Source organism: Heteronotia binoei, chromosome 9 (genome assembly GCF_032191835.1).
Source record: "Heteronotia binoei isolate CCM8104 ecotype False Entrance Well chromosome 9, APGP_CSIRO_Hbin_v1, whole genome shotgun sequence".
NCBI lineage: Eukaryota > Metazoa > Chordata > Lepidosauria > Squamata > Gekkonidae > Heteronotia > Heteronotia binoei.
In genome coordinates, this window is record NC_083231.1 from 9,060,471 (window position 1) to 9,088,336 (window position 27,866).

A 27,866-nucleotide genomic window follows, 5' to 3' on the forward strand; every position below is an offset into this window, starting at 1 on the left:
GGATTAGTAGACATCAAGGAATTTTGAAATTTCTATGTCACAGATACACCAGGAAGTATGCAGACAATTCTGATGAGGCAAAAGATTTTTTTTGTGATATTCCATAACATTTATTCATCCCCCCCCCCCCCCCCACTCCCCGGTGCAATACAATGCTAGGAAGACTCAGCATGGGTTCTGTAAGGGAAGATCTTGCCTCACTAACCTGTTACATTTTTTTGAGGGGGTGAACAAACATGTGGACAAAGGAGACCCGATAGATGTTGTTTACCTTGACTTCCAGAAAGCTTTTGATAAAGTTCCTCATCAAAGGCTCCTTAGTAAACTCGAGAGTCATGGAGTAAAAGGACAGGTCCTCTTGTGGATCAAAAACTGGCTAATTAATAGGAAGCAGAGAGTGAGTATAAATGGGCAGTCTTCGCAGTGGAGGACGGTAAGCAGTGCGGTGCCGCAGGGCTCGGTACTGGGTCCCATGCTCTTTAACTTGTTCATAAATGATTTAGAGTTGGGAGTGAGCAGTGAAGTGGCCAAGTTTGCGGATGACACTAAATTGTTCAGGGTGGTGAGAACCAGAGAGGATTGTGAGGAACTCCAAAGGGATCTGTTGAGGCTGGGTGAGTGGGCGTCAACGTGGCAGATGCGGTTCAATGTGGCCAAGTGCAAAGTAATGCACATTGGGGCCAAGAATCCCAGCTACAAATACAAGTTGATGGGGTGTGAACTGGCAGAGACTGACCAAGAGAGAGATCTTGGGGTCGTGGTAGATAACTCACTGAAAATGTCAAGACAGTGTGCGTTTGCAATAAAAAAGGCCAACGCCATGCTGGGAATTATTAGGAAGGGAATTGAAAACAAATCAGCCAGTATCATAATGCCCCTGTATAAATCGATGGTGCGGTCTCATTTGGAGTACTGTGTGCAGTTCTGGTCGCCGCACCTCACAAAGGATATTATAGCATTGGAGAAAGTCCAGAAAAGGGCAACTAGAATGATTAAAGGGCTGGAACACTTTCCCTATGAAGAAAGGTTGAAACGCTTGGGACTCTTTAGCTTGGAGAAACGTCGACTGCGGGGTGACATGATAGAGGTTTGCAAGATAATGCATGGGATGGAGAAAGTAGAGAAATAAGTACTTTTCTCCCTTTCTCACAATACAAGAACTCATGGGCATTCGATGAAATTGCTGAGCAGACAGGTTAAAATTGATAAAAGGAAGTACTTCTTCACCCAAAGGGTGATCAACATGTGGAATTCACTGCCACAGGAGGTGGTGGCAGCCACAAGCATAGCCACCTTCAAGAGGTGTTTAGATAAAAATATGGAGCACAGGTCCATCAGTGGCTATTAGCCACAGTGTGTGTGTGTGTGTGTGTGTGTGTGTATATATATATATATATATATATATATATATATATATATATACACACATACACACACACACACACATATATAAATGTGCCACTGTGTGACACAGAGTGTTGGACTGGATGGGCCGTTGGCCTGATCTAACATGGCTTCTTTTATGTTCTTAAGAGGCCTTGCAATATTTGCCAAAACTGCTGCTGAAAGCTCTGTCTCAGCCATCTTGGAGTGCGACACAGAAAAAGACCCCACCCTTCTCCCTGAATCAGTCACAGAGCAGTTTACAATCTCATTCACCTCCCCCACCCCACCCCACCCCAACAGACACCCTGTGAGAGAGCTCTTACAGCAGCTGCCCTTTCAAGGACAACTCCTACGAGACCTATGGCTGACCAAGGCCATCCCAGCAGCTGCAAGTGGGGAATCAGACCGTTCTCCCAGATAAGAGTTCATGCACTTAACCACTACACCAGAGTGGCTCTCACACTGGAGTAGATGCTGTCAAATTGGTTTTGTTGCAGTTGCTGCAAGTAGGTATTCAAAAGGTGTGCGATGGTCAGAACTCCCTTTGGAGTTCAATTGTGCTTGTTACAACCTTGCTCCTGGCTCCACCCACAATGTTTTCTGACTCCACCCCCCACCCCCCCACCAAAGTCCTCAGATATTTCTTGAATTGGATCTGGCAACCCTATATCCGGACTAGGGCTAAGTATTACTCTGCAGATGACAAAAGCTTTAGTTCTAATTCAGGGGTGGCCAAACTTGCTTAATAGAAGAGCCACATCAAATAAACTTAGTCAGATGTTTGAGAGCCACAAGACATGAACATCAGATGTTTGAGAGCCGCAAGAAGGAAGGAAGGAAAATGGACGGGGGAGGTAGCGGTAGAAAGAAAGCAACTTTAATTTTAAATGCATTCTCCAAGCTGCTGACTGGCTTGGGTTGGACACGTGATTTAAAGAGACAAATGCCTTCTCCAAGCTGGTTAACGGGGCAGTGGAGGCTTCAAGAGCCACACAATATATGTGAAAGAGCCACATGTGGCTCCTGAGCCACATGTGGCTCCTGAGCCACAGTTTGGCCACCCCTAGAATCTAGTGGGGTTTTTTTTTGGGGGGGGGGGGAGAATGAGCCTCAAAGAGCCTAATCTTGCCAACCCCAGAAAACCCACATTTTGGGCCCTCCTTTTAGCCTCCTCTGTTTTTTGCACCAAGTTTTTGCACAAACCAAGTTGTCAAATGAATCCCAACAAAAAAGACTTTGCTGATTCCTGTCCCCCTCCCCCTCCCCCCAAAAAGAACGGCTTATACCCTCTTCCCTTTACAGGGAAGTTCTGAAGCCATAAAGTTGATTTAGATTAGCACAAGAAGCTGATCATTAAGGAAACTGTAGGCTGGTCCATCGTTTCAGCCTAAGACTAACGAAACCTTCTACAATGTGTGCCGTGACCTTTGCTCTTTATGCTTATCTACAGTTGGAGGGAAAGGCCCAGGTTCATTTCAGGACAGTTGCTTTGCTGACACAGAGCTACCGGAAAAGACAGTTAGAAAATCAGTGGCATTAAAAACAAGAGTTTATTTACTTGATTTAATCCAAAGGGGGAATTACTGGGTCATCCAGAATGCCTTCCGATTTAATCTACTTTGTGAGCTCCTGGCATCAATGAGTGTGCTCTGGGGTCATCCTTTCTGAGCTAAGACAAAAAGGTGTGAGCTGGAGGCTAAAAATCTGAGCTAGCTCATGCCAACTCAGCTTAGAGGGAACACTGGTTGCAATGTATGTTTAAGTTTTCCTTTCAAACAGGAGAGAAGCGTTTTTTTAAAACCAGGAACGCAGTTCCTGCTGGATTGGTGTCAGGGGGTGTGGCCTAATATGCAAATGAGTTCGTGTCAGGCTTTTTCTAAAAAAAACCAAGCCGCGTGAAACAATGGTGACATTGGGGGTGTGGCCTAATATGCAAATGAGCTCCTGCGGGGCTTTCACTACCAAAAAAAGCCCTGATTACAACACTTCGGAGCAAAAGTGATGTGAAATTAGCAAAATGATGCAGCCGTTGTAGAAAAGAATATTTTTAATTTAACAACCAATATGAAACACGTTCACTGAAAACGAGAAAGGATCCCTCCTCATGCAGTTTCTTTGAAGCTGCACGAGGCAACGCAAAATGCCATCGACCACACACAGGTGGCCACCACACACTCGAAGGCCGGGAAATATGAACGTGGCAAGGAAAATGTGGGAGGGGGAGAAGATGGAGGAGGAACAAGAGGGGTGAGGGGAGGTCCCGGCGGTTCAAGACCCTTAAAGGAGCAAAATAATTTCACAGGATTAGCGGGAGGCAAATTTGGTTTCGTTTCCTTTCATGCACTGACTCAGCAGTAATGCAGCTGCTATTCGCCTCCCGCTAATCCTGTGAAATTATTTTGCTCCTTTAAGTAAACACAACTATTTAAAAAACCCTTCTCTCCCCCTGCCCCAATAAAAAAGGAGAAAAGTGTTGGTGAAGTTGCTTGGTATAGAAAAGCCAAGTTCTTCTCTCTGGGTTGCAAGACACAGGCACGAGAGTTCGCTCTCAGGCATCCGCGCTCACTTTGGGTTCTTCCGTTTCACCGGCTTGCTGCGCAGCGCCTGCGCAGACGCTGTCGTCGGGATTGTCTACAGACTGGTCGAGCTCCGCGCCCGCCTGCTGAGCCGCTTCGTCCTCCTCTTCCTCTTCGGCTTCTCCGTCATCTTCCACGTCCATTTCGAAGACGCGCACGTGCCTGAGGTTTGAACTGAGCTAGGGGGAAAGGTGAAGAGACGCACTATTAAATGAATGACAATGCGTTTAAATTCAAATACAAATGTTGTGAAAAAGTGCTTTGAGACATACATAAAAAAAAGGCAAAGTAGTTTCCGACTCTGGGGTGATGTTGCATCGCAACGTTTTCAAGGCAGGCTTTTTAAAAATGGAGCGGTTTGCCATTGCCTTCCCCGGTCACCTACACTTTCCCCCCAGCAAGCTGGGGACTCATTTTACCGACCTCGGAAGGGTGGAAGGCTGAGTCAACCTGGAGCTGGCTACCTGAACCCAGCTTCTGCCGGGATCGAACTCAGGTCGTGAGCAGAGAGCTCAGACTGCAGTACTGCAGCTTTACCACTCTACATTCTGTTTTTCAAATCTGCAGCATCATTACGAAGAGCGGTAGAATCATTTTCTTTTTCTTAACAGCTTTCCGGATACAGACTGACTCTGGATGTTAATTCTTGGTTGTGATAGCCCAGTCGGAAGCCGCAGGAAATGCATCTATGCAGCAATGGCTTCAAAACAGTGGCCCGAATGTGGAAACACCACGCCACATGGATCACCTCCCTCATGTGTAATGTTTCTGTACTAGCTTTTCATTCATTATTATTGGTAATTAGACCTGGGATCAAAACACTGTTTCAGAGGCAGTCAACACCGGAATTCCAGTGCCTGGGGAAGGCCTCAGCCTCTCTGCCCTGTTGTTGGCCCTCCAGAGGAACTGGTTAGCCACTGTGTGAGAAAGAAGGTTCGACTAGATGGACCCTCACTGCTCTGTTCCAGCAGGGCTCTTTTGATGTTCTTATGAAGGCCTCACCCTCAGCCTCTCTGCCCTGTTGTTGGCCCTCCAGAGGAACTGGTTGGCCACTGTGTGAGACAGGAGGCTGGACTAGATGGACCCTCTCTGGTCTGATCCAGCACGGCTCTTCTGATGTTCTTATGAAGGCCTCACCCTCAGCCACTCTGCCCTGTTGTTGGCCCTCCAGAGGAACTGTTTGAGGCCACTTTGTGCGACAGGAGGCTGGACTAGATAGACCCTCTCTGGTCTGATCCAGCAGGGCTCTTCTGATGTTCTTAGGAAGGCCTCGGCCTCTATGCCTTGTCTGTTGGCCCTCCCAGAGGAACTAGTTAGCCACTGTGTGAGGCAGGATGCTGGACTAGATGGACCCTCACTGGTCTGATCTAGCAGGGCTCTTCTGATGGAACCACTGCCATGCAGCAGGGTTTCCAGAAGATTCCACATGGTGGATTCAGATTTCACATTCCAGGCTGGAGAAAGTGGCTGCTTTGGAAGGTGAACTGTATGGCATTAGAGCCCACAGAGGTGCCTCCCTTCCTCAGGCTCCACCTCCAAAATTTCCAGGTATTCCTCAACCCAAGAGCCGGTAACCCTAAAGAATCTGTCAGCATGACGCTTACCACGCAGGAAACTTTCCGAATCCCGTTCACGGCCACGTATTGGGCTTTCATGTTCTCCAGCACTCGCCACTGGCTCTCTATGCTGACAGCACAGGTGGGAATGTCATCCACTTGTTCATCCAACCTAGCAGAGACCCACGAATAAAACACAGGGAAGTCAACAACTGATTTTTTAAATTCCAAATAAAATCTAAAACTTTACACGCTGCTTTCACACAATGCACAACTGAGGTAGTGTGTTGTCTTTTGACACACAACCAGAATCCATCGCCGTTTTTATGGACATATGGACATATGAAGCTGCCTTCTACTGAATCAGACCCTCGGTCCATCAAAGTCAGTATTGTCTACTCAGACTGGCAGCGGCTCTCCAGGGTCTCAAGATGAGGTTTTTCACACCTATTTGCCTGGACGCTTTTTGGGAGATGCCGGGGATTGAACCTGGGACCTTCTGCTTACCAAGCAGATGCTCTACCACTGAGCCACTGTCCCTCCCCTTTTGGCAACGTAAAAACCAAATACGTAGACAAGTACACTGGCTTCAGTGTCAGCATCTGAAAACTGTTTAAAGAAACAACCCTTCTGTTCAGACATATATCTTAATGTGGTCACAGTTAGCATTTTTGATCCCCAACTGTTTTTTTAGCCTCCAGACACCTTTGGAATTCTGACACGCTGTGGTGGACTCAGTCACAAAATGGTCGCCACAGCTTACCTCAGTCACACAGTGAAGGTTCTTGTGCTGTGGCGGCAGCTGCTGCCAAAGAAACATTTTTAAAAATCTGCACAGCCAATCAGAAGCCTTGCTGGGTAAAAACCCCACTTGGCCCCACCCACTTTCAAAGGAGAAGGAGAAGAAGAAGAAAATGATGATGATATTGGATTTATATCCCACTATCCACTCCGAATCTCAGAGTCTAAGAGTGGCTCACAATCTCTTATATCTTTTCCCCCTATAACAGACACCCTGTGAGGTAGGTGGGGCTGAGAGGGCTCTCCCAGAAGCTGCCCTTTCAAGGACAAGTCATGCAAGAGCTATGGCTGACCCAAGGCCATTCCAGCAGCTGCAAGTGGAGGTGTGGGGAATCAAACCCGGTTCTCCCAGATAAGAGTCTGCGCACTTCACCACTACACCAAACTTTGGGTGCCAGGAACATGTAAGTGGGTACCACATTGGAGACTCCTGGTCTATGTGCAGTAATTATAAAGGAAAGGTGCTGTTGGATTAGAAAAAAATGATGTCTACTTTATGGTTTGAGGTATGAAGGCACCTCTTCTCCCCCACTATCTGACCCACCCCCCCACCCCCAGCAGCTGGCAATTCAAAGACTCCAACCCTGAAGTTTCCACTTAGTTATCATCAGGGCTTTTTTTGTAGCAGGAACTCCTTTGCATATTAGGCCACACCCCTGATGTAGCCAATCCTCCTGGACCTTACAGGGCTCTTAGTACAGGGCCTACTGTAAGCTCCAGGAGGATTGGCTACATCAGGGGTGTGTGGCCTAATATGCAAAGGAGGTCCTGCTAGAATTCCTTACAGGGCTCTTCGTACAGGGCCTACTGTAAGCTCCAGGAGGATTGGCTACATCAGGGGTGTGTGGCCTAATATGCAAAGGAGGTCCTGCTAGAATTCCTTACAGGGCTCTTCGTACAGGGCCTACTGTAAGCTCCAGGAGGATTGGCTACATCAGGGGTGTGGGGCCTAATAGGCAAAGGAGGTCCTGCTAGAATTCCTTACAGGGCTCTTCGTACAGGGCCTACTGTAAGCTCCAGGAGGATTGGCTACATCAGGGGTGTGGGGCCTAATAGGCAAAGGAGTTCCTGCTACCAGAAAAAGCCCTGGTCAAGCCATATCCTGTGACAGACATTTCCGTATGTTACATGTTTTGCTGTTGTCTCATTTCAGTGGGTCCTCCCCAAGTTCAATTGTTGCGAGAGGAAAACAGGAACTATTAGCTTTCCTTGCAAGAGCTCTAGAAAGCAGAGCAATTCCTACTCCCCACAATTAGCTTCCTCTCTTCACTGCATCCTTCATCTTCTCAGGTTTCCAAGGACCCCAAGACTGTTGCAGAAAGAGGAGCATGGATATAAATGGAGGTTTAGCAAACTGCATGGGTGTCTCGTAACACTCACTGTTTACATAAGAGAAGCCATGGTGGATCAGGCCAATAGCCCATCCAGTCCAATACTCTGTGTCACACAGTGGCAAAAAAACCCAGGTACCATCAGGAGGTCCACCAGTGGGGCCAGGACACCAGAAGCCCTCCCAGTGTTCCCCCCACCCCAAGCACCAGGAATACAGAGCATCACTGCCCCAGACAGAGAGTTCCAACAATACCCTGTGGCTAATAGCCACTGATGGACCTCTGTTCCATGAGAACATAAGAGAAGCCATCTTGAATCAGGCCAATGGCCAATCCAGTCCAACACTCTGTGTCACATAAGAACATAAGAGAAGCCATGTTGGATCAGGCCAATGGCCCATTCAGTCCAACACTCTGTGTCACAGAAGAACATAAGAGAAGCCATGTTGGCTCAGGCCAATGGCCCATCCAGACCAACACTCTGTGTCACATAAGAACATAAGAGAAGCCATGTTGGCTCAGGCCAATGGCCCATCCAGTCCAACACTCTGTGTCACACAGTGGTCAAAAAACCCAGGTGCCATCAGGAGGTCCACCAGCGGGACCAAAACTCCAGAAGCCCTTCCAGTGTTGCCCCCCCCCCAGCACCAAATATACAGAGCATCACTTGCCCCAGACAAGTTCAATCTATACCTTGAGAGTTCAATCTATACCTTGTGGCAAATATCACTCTCCACTTGAAGGTCTCTATGCCATCACTCCCTGTGGGAGTGAATTTCACATGCTGATTACTCTTTGGGTGAAGAAGTACTTCCTTCTATCTGTTCTAAAATTAGGCATTTCAACACATAATTCATGTGGCACCCGATATATATACTATTTCTATAAACACAACATGACGCAGAAAGGCCATCTAGTCATTTCAGCTGATCACGTTACAAGTTGTCTGCATCCTTCTCACACAGAATTTGGAAAATACCATATAACTGTAGGCAGTTAAACAGAGAACTCCCGTTAGTACCTCTGACTAGAATTCCAAGCGATCTCCAATTCCTGAGTTTTCTTTGTATATACGGATGATAAAGGCAGTTGGGCCAGAATCCTCTCCTTCCCCTCTTGCCTGGAATTCTCTGCGAGGACAACGGTTATGATTTCATCGTCGTAGAAGTGGGCATCCAGACAACTGTAGAGACTGCAGCGAGACACGGAAAAGGGCATTTCAAAGCCTGTGACTATTTCCATCGCCGAGGAAACCACAACAGCCTCCACAGCTTCCTGTCCTTAAAAATGTCATCAGGGTAACTTAAGTTTTCGATTTATACCCCGCCCTATCCATACCATACCAAACCTTTAATGCCGTAACGGTTGCAAATAAAAATACACAGAATATAAACGTTTTAAACATTGGAGATAAAACCAAAACGAAACCGAGCTTATAGATGCATTCATACATGGTCAGATTTAAATTTAAGGATGTCAAGCCAAAAATTTTGCCACCGCCTTGCTAACCTCCCCCTCAGTATCGTTCAATAAATAATAACAGGGCGGCAGAATAGACAAATCTGGGGAGAAAGAAAGCTTGCAAAATAAATCTTTGCGGAGATTATGATAAAAGGAACAATCAAGCAATATATGAACATATGAAGCTGCCTTATACTGAATCAGACCCTTGGTCCATCAAAGTCAGTCTTGTCTACTCAGACTGGCAGCAGCTCTCCAGGGTCTCAAGCTGAGGTTTTTCACACCTATTTGCCTGGACCCTTTTTTTGAAGATGCCAGGGATTGAACCTGGGACCTTCTGCTTCCCAAGCAGATGCTCTACCACTGAGCCACCGTCCCTCCCTATGCTGAATTGAATCGGGAATATTCGCTCCACAGGAACAGAGTCTGTCGCCGAAAGGGACTCGATGATATCTCCCCGCCCTATCCCTCAAGCAGGCGCTGGGCTGCTTACAACATCAAGAAACCTTACAAAACATCACACAAACTACATCCAAACTAGATAATCTCATAATTACAGAATTGGCAAAAAAAACCCCATGATCCACATCATTGGCAACAAGTCATAGAGCACATATAGGCTGATAACGTTCAGCATAACATAAGCATAAGGTGCTGGAGGGAGCGATGATATCAGGGGACACCCGCTGGATCAATGCAAAGCGTGGCGGAAGAGCTCCGTCTTACAGGCCCTGTGAAACTTAGATAAGTCCCGCAGGGCCCCGATCTCCAGCGGGAGCTCATTCCACCCGGTAGGGGCCCAGACCGAAAAGGCCCTGGCCCTCGTTGAAGCCAGTTGGGCGTCCTGAGGCCCAGGGGTCACAAGATGTTGTGCAGCTGACCTAAGAACCCGGGGAGGGGGGAGGGCTCATATGAGGAGAGGTGGTCCCAAAGATATGCAGGCCCCAGGCCACAAAAGGCCTTAAAGGTAAGGACCGACAACTTACAATTCGGAGAACCAATACACAGAAAAGTGGGACAAAGCAGACCGGGAGAAATGGGAAACCTACATGGTGGAAAGTGCTGTTAAATCACCGTCAATTTATGATGACCCGGTAGGTTTTACATGGCAAGAGAAGAACAGAAGTGGATTTCCTGATAGGAGCCCTCCTGATTTGGCCTCCAGGCTGCATAGAATCATAGAGCTTGAAAGGCCTCCAGGGTCATCTAGTCCAACCCCCTGCACAAGGCAGGAAATTCACAAACACCATGTTTGACACCCCTGATTAAGATGACAATATTTTGGTGCTGAGAGCTACTGAACTGTTTGATTCAGCTGTCTGCGCAGAAATGGGGAGGGACGGTGGCTCAGTGGTAGAGCATCTGCTTGGGAAGCAGAAGGTCCCAGGTTCAATCCCCGGCATCTCCAACTAAAAAGGGTCCAGGCAAATAGGCGTGAAAAACCTTCCCCTGAGACCCTGGAGAGCCGCTAAAGGGGAGTGATGGTGGCTCAGTGGTAGAGCATCTGCTTGGTAAGCAGAAGGTCCCAGGTTCAATCCCCAGCATCAACTCAAAAGGGTCCAGGCAAATAGGTGTGAATGGAAAGCTTGACACCCTGGAGAGCCGCTGCCAGTCTGAGTAGACAATACTGACTTCGATGGACCCAGGGTCTGATTCAGTATAAGGCAGCTTCATATGTTCAATGAATGCAGTTTGAAATCCATGTCTATAACAAGCATCCCCGACTCCCCCCAATATTAAGCCATCCAGACAATTTCTTAGTCTAGGAAAAGGTTTTCCATATCAGCCAAGTGTTACATTCTTATCTGAAGAAGGTTACCATTACAGTCAGGGGTGGAATTCTAGCAGGAGCTCCTTTGCATATTAGGCCACACACCCCTGATATAGCCAATCCTCCAAGAGCTTACAAAAAAAGAGCCTTATAAGCTCCAGGAGGATTGGCTACATCAGGGGTGTGTGTGGCCTAACCTGCAAAGGAGCTCCTGCTAGAATTCCACCCCTGCCACTACCTTGCCAGCTGGGACATGATTCAGCCTTGAAACTGTACTAACCTTACGCCCGAGCTTTCACTGATATTATTGTTCGGGAAGCTTACAAAATCAACGGCAAGTATTCCATTATTAGCAGACCTAAAGGGTGAAAAAAGCATTGTGTCAATCAATTTCCAATATTCAACAGAGATATGGGAATTTCAGGCGGGAAGCCGTGTTAGTCTGTAGTAAAAGAACAAAATTTGAGTCTGGTAGCGCATATTCCAGGGTCTAAACTGTTGTGCTTTTGACTCGCAAAGGTGTACGGTTCTCTGGACTCATTTTCTGTACACGCATTACGGGGTGTCAAACTCATCTGCTATGGAAGCCGGATCTGACATAAATGACACCTTGTTGGGCCGGGCCATGTTGGGTTGAGCCGAGCCATGTCGGGCCAGGCCACGAGCGTACCTATTTAAGATTAGGTAGCAGAGATACAAATTTTATAAAGAACACAGACAAAAACAATTTTTTAACCCGACCGCACAGCAATTTCATTGCGCGCCCACAAGTTCTTGTATTGTGAGAAAGGGAGAAAGAGAGAAAAGCACTTCTTTCTCTACCTTCTCCGTCCCGTGCATAAACTTGTAAACCTCTGTCATGGCACCCCTCACTCGACGTTTCTCCACGCTAAAGAGCCCCAAGCGTTTTAACCTTTCTTCATAGGGAAAGTGTTCCAACCCTTTAATCATTCTGGTTAATAAATAATAAGCACAGATCTCTTAGTGTCTTGTCTACCCAAACCCAATGCTTTCCCCCAATTCTACATTAGAATGTTTGTAAATCTTTAACATGTTGAAGACATCACAGCAGATGTAACCAATGGCTACAGATGTCTGTGAGCCAATCACATTGCTGCCCCACCTACGCCCTTTAAAGGAACAGTCACATAATTTTGTGCCGTAGTGAAGGCGCTTGTGCAGAGTTACATTTAAATATTTTTTTTAAAAGACACCATATTACGTCACTTTACCTTGAAATATCTGTGTGCCTCCTCAATATATATATTTTAGAAACTGACTTTTCCAACATCGTAAACAAAACGTAATGCAAACTGGACGTTTTAGCATTCCACCTGCAATGACAAACATTTGAATCAGTTAAAAATTTAAAAACGTAAAAGTAGTCCCCTGTGCAAGCACCAGTCATTTCTGACACTGGGGTGATGTTCCATCACGACGTTTCAGAGTTGGAAACGACTGGTGCTTGCACAGGGGACTACCTTTACCTTTCACCATTGCCTTCCCCAGTCATCTACACTTTCCCCTCAGCAAGCTGGGTACTCGTTTTAGGAACCTCAGAAGGATGGAAGGCTGAGTCAACCTGGAGCCGGTTCCCTGAACCCAGCTTCCACCAGGATCAAACTCAGGTCGTGAGCAGAGAGCTTGGACTGCAGTACTGCAGCTTTATCACTCTGCGCCACCCCGTGCCAGTTAAAAATTACCCACCCAGTAAACAGACTGCGACGATACGATCGCACAAGCGTACTTACAAAAAGGGCAAGTTAAAGAGATGAGGTGTCGAATCCTCGCTGAAAGGGAAAAGAAAGAAATGAGAACCAACCTGCAGCAGTACTATGTGAATAAATATATATTATTATTTTTTAAAAAGCAGCCAAACCCACCTTCTCGCTGCTTTGTACAAGGGCATGCAAACGGCCTGGTGCACGGACTTTCCAATCACGTCCTACAGAGCAAGGATAGAAAAAAACATCCAAGAAAGAATCTGTGACAGCAGCTCAGCTGACCAACGTGCTGGCAGTCCTCTAACCACGGGGAGAGCACAAGTCCTAGTCAACTAAATGGGACTACATGTCAAGACCAATGCTCCCTCCAAGCTGTGGAGTCTGGTGAGCAAAAACTCTACTTTGTGAGCGACTGGCATTCAAGTGGGGAGCTCCTGCATGACTTAGCGTGCTCTGGGGTCGTCCTTCCTGAGCTGGGACAAAAATGTGTGAGCTGGAGGCTAAAAAACTGTGAGCCAGCTCATGCTAACTCAGCTCAGAGGGAACACTGGTCCCGACCCTTTGCCATCAAGAAGAAGATATTGGATTTATATCCTGCCCTCCACTCCGAATCTCAGAGTCTCAAAGCGGCTCACAACCTCCTTTATCTCCCTCCCCCACAACAGACACCCTGTTTAGGTGGGTGGGGCTGAGAGGGCTCTCACAGCAGCTGCCCTTTAAAGGACAACCTCTGCCAGAGCTATGGCTGACCCAAGGCCATTCCAGCAGGTGCAGGCGGAGGAGTGGGGGATCAAACCCTGTGAGGTGGGTGGGGCTGGAGAGGGCTCTCACAGCAGCTGCCCTTTCAAGGACAACCTCTGCCAGAGCTATGGCTGACCCAAGGCCATTCCAGCAGGTGCAGGTGGAGGAGTGGGGAATCAAACCCTGTGAGGTGGGTGGGGCTGAGAGGGCTCTCACAGCAGCTGCCCTTTCAAGGACAACCTCTGCCAGAGCTATGGCTGACCCAAGGCCATTCCAGCAGGTGCAAGTGGAGGAGTGGGGAATCAAACCCGGTTCTCCCAGATAAGAGTCCGCACACTTAACCACTACACCAAACTGGTTCTCAAGGGCTAATGCTCTGCTGATTGTACTGTCAATGTTTTTGTTTCGTTTTGTCCAGGATCTGGAGGAGGAGGAACGGCTGGCTAGCTTGCTCACACATAGGGGAGGGATGGTGGCTCAGTGGCAGAGCATCTGCTTGGGAAGCAGAAGGTCCCAGGTTCAATCCCTGGCATCTCCAACTAAAAAGGGTCCAGGCAAGTAGGCGTGAAAATCCTCAGCTTGAGACCCTGGAGAGCCGCTGCCAGTCTGAGAAGACAATACTGACTTTGATGGACCGAGGGTCTGATTCAGTATAAGGCAGGTTCATATGTTCATATGTTCAGTAACTGTTTTGGGTAGTCATAAGAGAAGCCTTGGTCAGGAGAATGTTACCCCCCCCCTCAGTTATCAAAGATGCTTGCACCTCGGAAGAGACTGTGGGAACTTACTGGACTGTGGGAAGAGGGGTGTGAGCATGCTTTTGCTTTCACACACTTCTGTATACTATGAAGTCCATGGTTCATCTGCTAGGGAGCAGATCTGACTCAAACCCCTACCTTACCTGAATGTCTTAATAAACGCAAGCATTTTGAGCACGTTGGAAATTCCGATACGGCATGGTGGGCGCAACAACAAAATGGCTGCCGCAAGAGGCGGAGCCAGCCACAGCTTAACTTCAGTAACACAGTGGAGATCCTTGTACTCCGGTGACAGCTGCTCTTTTATTGAAGAACCAGGGGGGCGGGGTAGGACTGACACTAGAGCATTAAAAAAATCTATTGCACAATTATTCTGATGGACTTTAAAATATATCAAAAGCTGCCCAGAATGAAAACCAGAGAAAGAAAGCGGCATAAGGGAATGTTTGAATGGTGGGGGCAAGGGAACAGTCAGAACTCCCTGGCCTACCTCCCTTTCCTCTGCTCCAGGAGACCCCGAAGTGTCCCCTGCTGACACCTCTTCTGGAGTCCACCAATCGTTTTCAAGGAAGTGGGTGGGGCCAGGTAGGGCTTTTGCCCAGCAAGGCTTCTGAATGGGCTGTGCAGATTTTTTTTTTTTAAAAAAGTTACTTTGCCCTCAGAGCACAAGGATCTGCGCTTTGTTACCGAAGCTAAGCGGCGGCCGGCTCTGCCTCTTGCGGCAGCCATTTTGTTGCTGCGCCCACCATCTCGTATTGGAATTCCCAATGTGCCCGCAGGCTCAAAAAGACAGGGGGGCCCTGCCCTACTCCCTCCTTGCAGGCTGCTTCTTAGTTAACATCTGAACATCAGGAAAAAGTTACACTGAACAGGAGTGGCCAGACTGTGGCTCTGTCACACATATTGTGTGGCTCTCGAAGCCCTCACTACCCCATCAGCCAGCTCAGAGAAGGCACTTGTCTCTTTAAATCATTTCTCCAAGCCAAGCCAGCTGGCAGCTTGGAGAATGCATTTAAAGTTAAAGTTGCTTTATTTCCACCTCCCCTCCCTCCTCCTCCCATCTATTTGCCTTCCTTCCTCTGCTGTTCATGTCTTGCGGCTCTCAGACCTCTGATTTTTATTCTGGGTGGCTCTCACTGTTAAGCAAGTTTGGCCACCCCTGCTATATAACTTTGGCCTAAGGCAGATTTCTTACTCGCAACTTCAAGGAAAGAGCTTCAGTAACACAGTGGAGATCCTTGTACTCCGGTGACAGCTGCTGTTCACTGAAGAACTGGGGGGGGGGGGGGTAAGATTGACACTAGAGCATTAAAAAAATCTATTGCACAATTATTCGGACGGCCTTTAAAATGTATCAAAAGCTGCCCAGAATGAAAACCAGAGGAAAGAAAGGGGCGTAAGGGAATGTTTGAATGGCCCCTGCTGACACCTCTTCTGGAGTCCACCAATCGTTTTCAAGGAAGTGGGTTTCTCCGGCCAATCAAAACTCAATACAAAATGAAGACTTACAGCTGGCTTCTGTAGGCACTGATCAATGATTCCCTCCATTCGCCGTTTTACAAAATGTAGCGACTTCTGAGGATAGTACGGAAACAATAAAGGGCTTTCTGGAAGGGGGAAAAAAAGGAAGTACTTCACTCAAAAAAATGTAATTCAGCTGTGGAACTCTCCGACACAGGATGCAGCAAACCCTGCTAGTTGAGTCAGCTTTAAAGGGGGGATTAAACAAAATAATAGGTGGCACGTCTGTCAGGGAATATAATCCACGATCTGCAAAAGTGAGCCTCCAGTTTGAGAGGCAGGAACCCAGAGGCGTCAAACTCATTTATGAGGGCCAAATCTGACATAAATGAGAACTTGTCGGGCCCGGCCATGTGTGTCATAAAATGTGATGCCAGGTAGTAGAGATATTAACTTTATAAGGGGAACAGAAAAATCAAATTAAAGATTTTTTTTAAACCCTGTAATTAAATATGATTAAAACATTAGCACCAGGTGGTCTTAAAGGTGCTTTCTTTGTACCTCTTCCAGGGAACTGAGCAAAGGAAGCTCTGGCTCTTTCCTTCCTTCCCCAGAGAGCCAAGACGGGGAGAAGCCTCGGCCAATAGAAGGAAGAGAGGCTTGACTTTGTAGCAGGAAGCAAGAGAGGGAGAAGGAAGCAGATGATAGCCAGTTGTTCGGGGGCCTGATAGGAGCCGTCTGGGGGCCTGATTTGGCCCCCAGGCTGCATGTTTGACACCCTCTAAATACCACTTCTGAGGTGCAACAACAGCGGTAGGCTTTGGCCTTTGTGCCATGTCTAGAAGCCTTCAAGGCCTTCTGATGTGTGACAATGGACACTCTGTTGTATGGATCATTGGTCTGATCTTTCAAGGTAAAGTTCCTTTCAGTAATGTAGATAGAAGCCAAAGTAACGGGACCGGTTTCAGTGTCCGGACCTTCTTCAGCCTTCTTTGATCTCCGACAGAGGCCTCTGCAGGCTTCTTCTTTTTTTTTTTTTTTTGCATTTGTCACTTTGATGAGTTCATGAGGCTTCGTTTGGGCCCCTACAAGGTTTTTATATGCTTTTGTAATGAACATGTGTATTTTTATCTATCATGATTGTTATTTCGAACATTTGGCCCCTTGCTAATACCCTAAACGTCCTTTGGGAAGTGTCTGTAGCAGGACATCCAGGGACAGCTGGCCAGGGCGACACAGCCCTCACAAGCAAAAGGAGCTGGAAAAGGCCAGGATCCCCAGGGGGGCCTTGGAGACAGAGAATGGTGACTTCCTGGGAGCAGTAGAATCCAGCAGGAAGTTGTTCTGAAGCCTTAGGTGGGGGGAGGAGAGGCCCACTGACTCGGAAACTGGGAATGAGATGGGCCCCATCCCAAACTGGAGGTCACTGGGGTGGCCCCATCTCCAGGCAGGCTGTTATTAGCCACAACCCCAAGGCAGTCTGGGAGGACAGGCCCAACCATGCCTAAGCAATCAGAGCAGTGGACTAAGGGCTGGGGGCGGGGGGAAGGGTTAAGGCTGTTACATAAGAGAAGCCATGTTGGATCTGGTCCATCCAGTCCAACACTTTGATCACACAATGGCCAAAAAAACCCCAGGTGCCATCAGGAGGTCCACCAGTGGGGCCAGAACACTAGAAGCCCTCCCACTGTTGCCCCTCCCAAGCACCAAGAATGCAAAGCATCACTTGCCCCAGACAGAGAGTTCCACCAATAAGCTGTGGCTAATAGCCGTTGATGGACCTCTGCTCCAGATGTTTATCCAATCCCCTCTTGAAGCTGGCTATGCTTGTAGCCACCACTTCCTGTGGCAGTGAATTCCATGTGTTGATCACCCTTTGGGTGAAGAAGGACTTCCTTTTATCCGTTCTAACCCGACTGCTCTACACCCCCCTCCCCCCTTTCTGCTGAGACGTATTTGGGAACTGCTAAAGAAAGGAAAGGGCTGGAGGCCACACCCACCCTGGACTCCAACCCCACCAGGAAGTGATGTCTGACAGGAATGCCCCTTCCCTTCACCAGTGGAAAAGCTGGTTTGATCCAACCCTACAGATACAAACCAGAATATAAAGTATATACAGAAGTGGCTGTCCGATCACTTAGTTCACAGACCCTCCCTAGCCAGGACAGGCAACCAGGTAAACTCTGCTTCCCTCACACAAATTGCCTGCCACTCTTGCTTATCTCCCGTAAACCAGATTTACTCTTTGAATCCCCGGCACCTGTGAACCACCCCCCATACCAAGAGGATGGCGTACCTTTAAGGTGGCTGCCGTTTTGCAAGAAGTTAAACCACTGGTTTCCTTCCGTGTTCGGCGGGGACACGAGATCGTCGTCTTCGTCTTTCAAATACTACAAGAAAATGGTTTGAACGACACATTTCTGAACAAGACAAAGGATCGTTTGATCGACTTGGAAGGAAACACATTAGAAGTCCTTTGCTCTATTTGTCCCATACTATTTTGCTATATTTTGTCCCATTAGTGCCAACTGACAGTACAGCCTTGTGAAGAATTACTCTGAGACAGTGTTCCCTCTAAGCTGAGTTAGTGTGAGCTAGCTCAGTTTTTTAGCCTCTAGCTCACAGATTCTTGTCTTAGCTCAGGAAAGATGGCCCCAGAGCAAACTAGTTTGTGCAGAGAACCGGTTTGGTGTAGTGGTTAAGGGCGCGGACTCTTATCTGGGAGAACCGGGTTTGATTCCCCACTCCTCCACTTGCACCTGCTGGAATGGCCTTGGGTCAGCCATAGCTCTGGCAGAGGTTGTCCTTGAAAGGGCAGCTGCTGGGAGAGCCCTCTCAGCCCCACCCACCTCACAGGGTGTCTGTTGTGGGGGAGGAAGATAAAGGAGATTGTTAGCCACTCTGAGACTCTGAGATTCAGAGTGGAGAGCAGCATATAAATCCAATGTCGTCGTCTTCTTTCGTTGGAACTCAGCCTGGCCTCCTTTGGCCTAGGGATGCAGAGGAGAGGAGATTGTTCATAGCATCATAGAATCGTAGAGTTGGAAGGGACCTCCAGGGTCATCAAGTCCAACCCCCTGCACAATGCAGGAAACCCACAAATACCTACCCCAAATTCACAGGATCTTCATCGCTGTCAGATGGCCATCCAGCCTCTGTTTAAAAACCTCCAAGAAAGGAGAGTCCACTACCTCCTGAGGAAGCCTGTTCCACTGAGGAATTGCTCTAACAGTCAGGAAGTTCTTCCTAATGTTGAGCCAGAAACTCTTTTGATTTAATTTCAACCCGTTGGTTCTGGTCCTATCTTTTGGGGCCACAGAAAACAATTCCATACCATCCCCTATATGACAGCCCTTCAAGGACTTGAAGATGGTGATCATATCACCTCTCAGTCACCTCCTTTCCAGGCTAAACATGCCCAGCTCCTTCAACCTTTCCTCATAGGACTTGGTCTCCAGAGCCCTCACCATCTTCGTTGCTCTCCTCTGGATCCGTTCCAGCTTGTCTATATCTGTCTTAAAATGTGGTGCCCAAAACTGAACACAATACTCCAGGTGAGGACTTACCAGAGCAGAATAAAGTGATACCATCCCATCACATGGTCTGGACACTATACTTCTGTTGATACAGGCCAAAATTGCATTTGCCTTTTTAGCCACTGCATCACACCGTTGACTCATGTTCAGCATATGATCCACTAGGACCCTTAGATCCTTTTCGCACATACTACTTCTAAGACAAGTGTCCCCCATCCTATAACTATGCATGGGGTTTTTCCTACCTAAATACAGAAGTTTACATTTATCCGTTAAAATTCATTTCATTGGTTTTAGCCCAGTTTTCCAGCTTGTCAAGGTCATCCTGTATCCTGTACTCCTTCATGTACAGCACCTGGAATGGCCTTGGGTCAACTATTGCTCTCGCAGGTGTCCTTGAAAGGGCAGCTTCTGGGAGAGTTCTCTCAGCCCCACCCACCTCACAGGGTGTCTGTTGTGCGGTGGGGGGGGGGAAGGTAAAGGAGACTGTGACCACTCAGATATAAATCCAGTATCTTCTTCCTAAAGGTATAACCTGAGTCAGAAATATCCAGGGTCCCTTTTCTAAAGGTATCACCTAAAAGTATTCCTAAAGGTATCACCTGAGACAGAAATACCCAGGGTCCATTTTAATTTGTATTTGCATGTTGCTGACTTTGTCTTAAGAGAAACAAAAAGGACCTTTCTTGAGCACAACAGTGTTGGTGTTATCGAGGACACAAAGGAAGTTACCAGTGGATTGCTATGCACGCTTATCAGGGAATAAGACTTGCTAACTACAGAGGGACTTACCTCTGAATAAACAGCCCGGGGCCAACGTACCTCTGGATCTGCCTCTCCCCATATATCCCCTGGAGAGCCTAAATACTGGCCGATTATTGTTGGTTGGTAGTCCCCAGTCCAAAAGATGTCCATCTAGCTTTTCCTAGGGCCTGGGCCTTTTGGACTCTGGCGCCTACCTGGTGGAATGAGCTCCCCACGGAAATCAGAGCCCTGCGGGATCTACTGCAGCTCCGCAGGGCCTGAAAGACAGAGCACTTCCGCCAGGCCTTTTGGTAAGACCTAAACATCTGACTTTCCCGCCTCCCCCCCCTCCCTCCGTATACTGGTCTTTTACTGCTTATTATCTGGAATGCCTGTGATATCAGCTGTTATAAGCATGCTTGAGCAGAGGTATGGAATACAGCCATCTTGAACATATGAAGCTGCCTTATACTGAATCAGACCCTCGGTCCATCAAAGTCAGTATTGTCTTCTCAGACTGGCAGCGGCTCTCCAGGGTCTCAAGCGGAGGTTTTTCACACCTATTTGCCTGGACCCTTTTTTGGAGATGCCGGGGATTGAACCTGGGACCTTCTGCTTCCCAAGCAGATGCTCTATCACTGAGCCACCGTCCCTCCTCTTGTGTTTAATTATGCTGTTACATTGTAATTTTTTATTCGATGATCTTAATGAATTAATGCAGGCCTCGGATTCAGCAGGAGCTGACAGGAGTGCAGCTCCTGAGCCTTTCTGAGGGTTCCCCCTCCTCCCCACCTCCCTTATCCATTGAATAGCAGGTGCAGCTGCATAACAATCCCTGGATGAACTCCACTGCCTATTTTTCTACAAAACGACCCCTGAATTAATGTATATGTTTTTATGTTGTTACCCGCCCTGAGCCTGCCTTGGCGGGATAGAAGTCCTTTCAATAAAATAAATAAACCTGTATAACATCAGACTATTTGTATACATCAGCCATGTCGCTATATCACTGCGGTCCTAGTGTTTTGGGGAGGAACCAGATGTAGGGGAGCAGCTACAGGTTGGAAAATCCCAGGACCTTGAGAAGCAGTGGAAAAGGGAGAGAGGAGGGCAGACTTTGTAAGTCAGTGAGCAGAGAATAGGCAATTGCAGCTGTCATGCATGCTATTTCTAAGTACTGGTTTTATATGTGCCTAGGGAACAGGCCAGAGTTTAAGCAAAGTATCACCTTTGTCCTTTCCCCTTTCTTACTCTCCCCCTTTCTCTCCTTTCCCCCCTTTTGAATGTATAATAAAACCATGTGGACTCAGGATGTTTTAGAGTAACCTTGTATTAACGGTGTAGAATGCCTCTCCCCCAGATTCACACAGCCATGCCTTATCAGCTCTCCAGAGAATGTGTGAGAAATGGAGATGTGGTCTTTAGCTGACATTCTTTAGTCATAAAAGAGATACTAGCGAGTAGCCTTTGAACTCTCAACTCAATTTACATCTGCATGTTATTCTTTTGAAGTTATCTGCAACCCTGCCTTTTGAAATTAGCCTATAAGATATTATCCAATACTATGTATGCCATTACTTCCAAGGAATCCGCCCTTGGAGCAAGCTATGGAGTTTTACAATAAAACAAGTTTTGATTAAAGAACAAACGCTCGATTATTGCGAAATATCGATGCTTGACAGCAGCACCCATTAAGTTCATTTTGTGGCCTTAATTCAATTCAAAATGCAGAGGGGGGTGATCTTCCCATTGCAACCGCTCCAGAGACCCTTTCCTTAGCAAGCCATATTTCATCTCTACGGTTACCTGACCGACTCTTTCCACATTGAAGTATTTCCCTTTACGGTTGTAGAGCTCAGGTGCCTGAAAGCAAACACAAGAGCGCATCATACAGTCGCCGGTCTTGCAAGCGCAATGTCAAGAAGGGCTCAGAGCTATTTAAATCACAACGCCGCGGGCCCACACTCGGTCTGGCTTACTAGGGCCAGGCGGCTTCCAGATGGGATGCCCATCAGTATTTGCAAAGGGGATGAGAAAGCCTCAGAAACACCTTTCCTGGCCTAGGGCACCTGGCCATCAAATCAAACTGAACCTCTAGAAGCCAGCGGTTGAATCCAAAGCATCGCCAGCAGAGTGGAGCTAGTGGCACAGGACTTCCTGGACTCCCCCTTACAGCCGCAGCCCACTAAACTCTCAAGCAGGGCTTTTTTTTGTAGCAGGAATGCCTTTGTATATGAGGCCATACCCCCTGATGTAGCCAATCTTCCTCCAAGAGCTTACAGGGCTTTTAGTACAGGGCCTACTGTGAGCTCCAAGAGGACTGGCTACATCAGGGGCGTGTGGCCCAGGACTCTTTTTCTTGCAGGAGCTCCTCTGCATATTAGGCCACACCTCCCTGATGTAGCCAATCCTCCAAGAGCTTACAGGGCTCTTCGTACAGAGCCTACTGTAAACTCCAGGAGGATTGGCTACATCAGGAGTGTGTGGCCTCATATGGAAAGGAGCTCCTGCTACAAAAAAACCCCCCTGCCCTCAATGTTCTGCTCCTGGGGTCAAGGGTCCCTCGGGAACGACAGCAAGGAGGACAAAAGTAGGGATCTGCAGGTGAAAGGGAGAATCAGCAAAACCCGGCCTTCCCTCCTCTTCCAACAGAAGTGCTCTTCCATCAATGCATCTATCTTTCTGTTGGTGCAACCGCTGAATTGGGAAATGCAACCCCGGAAGGAACACAGCGAGAAGAAACCACTTACCTCATTGAAGTGCTCAGTAAGAAAATCGGCCACAAAAGTAATATCTTTTTGAGTCATCTGCGAGAAAGAAAGAATTGCAGTTTTTTTTTTTTAAAAAAAACCCCATACACATAATACAGTACACCTTTAGACAGCTTTTAGCCATGCCGGCCCACCCCCCACCCCCCCTCCAAAATAAAACCCCTAACAGGCAACAACCAAAAATTGTTTGCTGCTGGATTTGTATAAAGCTATTTATTTTTTAAATACATGACCACAAGACTGCTACCTTGTTCAGCTCTGGAGGGACATGATCTTCTGACATCCTTAGCATGGCTGGAAAATAAGGAACATCCTTTACAATTAGAAAAATTTCCAAAGGAAGGCAGGACTTTAATTTGGTATTTGCGCTCAGCTGCTAGGACATTGTATGCGCAGCTGTGGAAACAAGGAAAAATACCAGAGAAATGGGACTAGATTGTGAAAGTTTTATCGTGGAGTGAGATGGACAAATTAACTAAAACTTAAGAGACTATGACTTTGATATATTCAAAAAGGAGTGGAAGAAATTTAAAGGATATATAGAGAAAGAGTGGAACGTAAAAAGACATTGGACAATTTTTTAGTATCAATGAGAAAAGAAAAGTATTGAACTTTGATTGGTTAGCGGTACCTTTATAATTGAACTCAAATTTATAACTTCGGGGAAGTCAAACATTGGAGGGAGGGGTGTGTGAAATATCATATGGGTTAGTACAGAGAAGAGATAACTAAATATTGTAACCATATGTTATCAATAAATTGTTAAAACACACGAAAATAAGGAACATCCACAGTATTTTGGAGAGATTGTCACATTCCCACCCCTCCAATGCAAAAGAGAAAAGCCGCTGTTACAAAGGAAGAAATCCTGTTCTTCTAAGGCTGATGACAGAATAAGGATCTTAAAACAAACAGTCCACATAACACCTTTACTGGCACCAGCTATCATGAGACAAATGTGTGTACAAGCTTCTAGAAAAATGCAGAACAGATTAAATGCAGACATATTAAAGTTTAAATTCCCCATGAAACCTAAGAATATATCATTAGACATGCTGCCAAATAAATTACCAAAAAATTCTGAAAGAGATATTCAAATACATAGCGACGGCAGCTAGAATTGTCTATGCAGCAAAATGGAAACTAGATGTCTGCCCTTGCTTAGAAGAATGGGAAAACAAACTCGCTGAATATGCAGTAAAGTAATGGCAACAGTGACAACTTATCTGAGAAATAGATCAATTGTGAAATCTGAGGAGAGATAGAGTGTGTATTATAGAAGCAGGAGTCAAATTTGAATGAGAAGAGTAGTTTAAAATAATTGTACACAATGTATTGAAATACAGAAGCAGAAGGAGAAGAAGTTTTAAATGTAGCATCTTGAATATAAATGTATAATTAAGTGGATTCTGTGCAGAAATATCCTCTACCTTCTTATTGTGAGATATATAGCAGATTTTCTTTCTGTATTCTTGACGTATTACTTATTGTTAAAAGTTAAACTGAGTAGCAAGAAGTGGCAAAAATATTTAATACTGAATGTGCAGTAAAGATGAAATCAGTGCTGTAGTTGTAAAAGATTAGTTATTGAAACTGAAATCCAAAATGTTGAATATAAACATATCCCAACAGAAGTATTAATGTATTTTATAGATACTGTTTTAAAAATGAAGGGGGTATTGGGGAGAAATGCCTTTTGTTTCATACATGCTATGCTATGTAATTTTTAATATACATAATTATGATATTCAATCCCTTTTCATTTCTTATTCCCTTCACATCTTTACTCTGAAGAAGGCTGCCCTTCTCTCAGAATCAGAGACTCAGAGCGGCTCACAATCTCCTTTACCCTTCCTCCCCCACAACAGACACCTGTGAGGTGGGTGGGGCTGAGAGGGCTCTCCCAGAATCTGCCCTTTCGAAGACAACATCTGCGAGAGCTATGGCTGACCCAAGGCCATTCTAGCAGCTGTAAGTGGAGGAGTGGGGAATCAACCCTGGTTCTCCCAGATAAGAGTCCGCACACTTAACCACTACACCAAACCGGCTTTCCAAAATAAAAATAAAAATATATCTAAATATATCTAAATCCCACCAAACCTCCCATGGATCTGGTACACTTGTAAAATCACTTTCCCCTGATGGAGGAAACTTTTCTCCAACCTGAGAGGCCGCCTCTTCATGGAAAAATCTCACGTATCAGAAGAAGGTTCCTTCTGTAGAGGGTAACATCTCCAAGATTGCCCCTAGATCTCTATAGGCTTACAGTTACCCAGGGTGTTTTTTTTGCAGCAGGAACTCCTTTGCATATTAGGCCACACACACCCTGATGCAGCCAATCCTCCTAGAGCTTACAGGGCTCTTAGTACAGGGCCTACTGTAAGCGCCAAGAGGACTGGCTATATCAGGGGCATGTGGCCTAATATGCAAAGGAGTTCGTGCTACAAAAAAAGCCCTGCAGTTACCCCTTGTTACCTCTAGGCCGCTCTGTGATTTTATCACACACACTAAATAATCGCCTTTCAATTCTCTTTCAATGCACTTATCTACTGGATTTTGCTGTGTGACTGGCAAAATCCAGTTGTAAAATGCATTGAAAGTGAAGTTGAAAGTACATTATTTAGTGTGTGTGTGATCGCAGCCTATAGCTTGCTTTGCTGGCTTGCATAAGCTGCCTTGAGGGAGCCACTGTCAGTTGTGGGGAAAGCAGGATACAGACACTGTGACAAATAATAAGACTAGCTTGCATAATTTGCTGTGTTTTTCTTACCCACATAGAGCCATCGGAAGAAAGCTTTGAAATTTTTCATACTGCTGTCGATAACTCTGCAGAAAGAACACAGAGGAGGTTGAATGTACATTTCAAACACGACACTGACAGAGATGAATTCTCTACGAGGTGGGTGGGGCTGAGAGAGCTCTCACAGCAGCTGCCCTTTCAAGGACAACCTCTGCCAGAGCTATGGCTGACCCAAGGCCATTCCAGCAGGTGCAAGTGGAGGAGGGGGAAATCAAACCCGGTTCTCCCAGATAAGAGACCGCGCACTTAACCACTACACCAAACTGACTCTCCCTCCGGTGCTTCTGTCTGATTTTTCACAAGCTGCTGCAGGGTTGTGACTTGCCCCGCCTCTTTCCCACGGCAAGAAGACCATAAATTTATACCCCACCCTTCTCTCTGAATCAAGAGTCTCAAAGTTGCTCACAATCTCCTTCACTTCTTCCCCCACAACAGATACCCTGTGAGGTGGGTGGGGCTGAGAGGACTCTCACAGCAGCTGCCATTTCGAGGACAACTCCTGAGATAGCTATGGCTAACCCAAGGCCATTCCAGCAGGTGCAAGTGGAGGAGTGGGGAATCAAACCCAGTTCTCTCAGATAAGAGAGCTCTGGCTGACCCAAGGCCATTCCAGCAGCTGCAAGTGGAGGAGTGGGGAATCAAACCCGGTTCTCCCAGATAAGAGAGCTCTGGCTGACCCAAGATCCTTCCAGCAGGTGCAAGTGGAGGAGTGGGGAATCAGACCCATTTCTCCCAGATAAGAGAGCTCTGGCTGACCCAAGGCCATTCCAGCAGGTGCAAGTGGAGGAGTGGGGAATCAAACCCGGTTCTCCCAGATAAGAGAGCTCTGGCTGACCCAAGATCCTTCCAGCAGGTGCAAGTGGAGGAGTGGGGAATCAGACCCATTTCTCCCAGATAAGAGAGCTCTGGCTGACCCAAGGCCATTCCAGCAGGTGCAAGTGGAGGAGTGGGGAATCAAACCCGGTTCTCCCAGATAAGAGTCGGTGCACTTAACCACTACACCCTACTGTAAAACACAAGACTAGCTGCAGAAAATACATCTTGGTTGCGATCACACACACACACTAGATAATGCAGTTTCAAAGCACTTTCCAACTGGATTTTGCCAGTTCACAGAGAAAAACCCAGTTGGAAAATGCACTGAAAGTGGATTAAAAAATGCATTATTTAGTGTTTGTGATCGCAGCCCTAGACTACAGGCAACTGAAGGCTAAGTTAATATAATGCTAAGCAGTAAGCCTTACGCGGCCTGGGACCGACATACCTGCAGGACCTCCTCTCCCCATATGTTCCCCAGAGATTGCTGCGTTCCACTTCGCAGCATCTTCTGACTGTCCCTGGCCCAAAGGATGTTCGATGTGCCTCGACCAGGGCCAGGGCCTTTTTGGCCTTGGCCCCAGCCAGATGGAATCAGCACCCTGTAGAGATCCAGGCCCTACCTGATTGGATGCCATTTTGTAGGGCTTGCAAGACAGAGCTGTTCCGGTGGGCCTTTGGTTGAGGCACGGGCATCCTTATTTCCATCTGCTTGGCCCTCCTTGTCTGTCATGACACTATGTTATCTTATCTTATTATTCCATCTCTGGGCCCCCTGCCGTCCTGATATATAGAATGCACCCGATGGCAACCACCGCCTGTGACATACGTGCCATTCGTTTTATTGCATTTTATGGTTTCAGCTTGTAGTTTTTAATTGTTTTAGCTTTTGTTGTTATCCGCCCTGAGCCCGCTTGTGGGAAAGGGTGGAATACAAATTAACAAGGAGGGAGGGAGGGAGGGAGGGAGGGAGGGAGGGAGGGAAGGAAGGAAGGAAGGAAGGAAGGAAGGAAGGAAGGAAGGAAGGAAGGAAGGAAGGAAGGAAGGAAGGAAGGAAGGAAGGAAGGAAGGAAGGAAGGAAGGAAGGAAGGAAGGAAGGAAGGAAGGAAGGAAGGAAAGATAGACAGACAGATAAGACGATACACAGACAGACAACAGACAGACACACGATAGATTAGACAGACAGACGGACAGACAGACAGACGAGATAGATAGACAGACAGATAGACAGACAGACAGACAGATAGATAGACAGATGGATGGACGGATAAATAGACGGATGGACGGACGGATAAATAGACAGATGGACGGACGGACGGATGGATAAATGGATGGACGGACGGATGGATAAATAGACGGATGGACAGACAGACAGACAGATAGACGGATGGATAGACGGATAAACGGATGGATGGATGGAGAGATGAGATGAGACAGACAGATGATAGACAAACAGACGATAGACAGACAGACAGATAGGACAAAGGCAGCAACGGAACGAGAGAACAGGAGCTCCTTTGCAAATAACATTCTTGATTTGTACGTACTGAAGCAGCTCGTTTGCCTTCAGGATGAAGGAGCCCACGGCGGTGATGGCTTCTGCAAAGAGAGCCAACGTTAATTTAAAGCCAGC

General features: G+C 46.9%; 1 protein-coding gene across 1 annotated transcript in view; it reads right to left on the reverse strand.

Moving 5' to 3' along the window:
• Positions 1 to 3,415: 3,415 nt before the first annotated feature.
• The window catches only part of ANAPC4 (anaphase promoting complex subunit 4), a 52,154-nt gene continuing 27,703 nt past the window's right edge, over positions 3,416 to 27,866 (reverse strand). The window contains 14 exon segments of the mRNA XM_060246213.1: positions 3,416 to 4,141; positions 5,567 to 5,690; positions 8,672 to 8,842; positions 11,163 to 11,240; positions 12,115 to 12,216; positions 12,634 to 12,672; positions 12,766 to 12,827; positions 15,615 to 15,712; positions 17,863 to 17,956; positions 21,653 to 21,709; positions 22,597 to 22,653; positions 22,865 to 22,911; positions 25,388 to 25,443; positions 27,781 to 27,832. Of these exon segments, the coding sequence (XP_060102196.1) occupies positions 3,935 to 4,141; positions 5,567 to 5,690; positions 8,672 to 8,842; positions 11,163 to 11,240; positions 12,115 to 12,216; positions 12,634 to 12,672; positions 12,766 to 12,827; positions 15,615 to 15,712; positions 17,863 to 17,956; positions 21,653 to 21,709; positions 22,597 to 22,653; positions 22,865 to 22,911; positions 25,388 to 25,443; positions 27,781 to 27,832 (1,244 nt within the window). The 3' untranslated portion in view covers positions 3,416 to 3,934.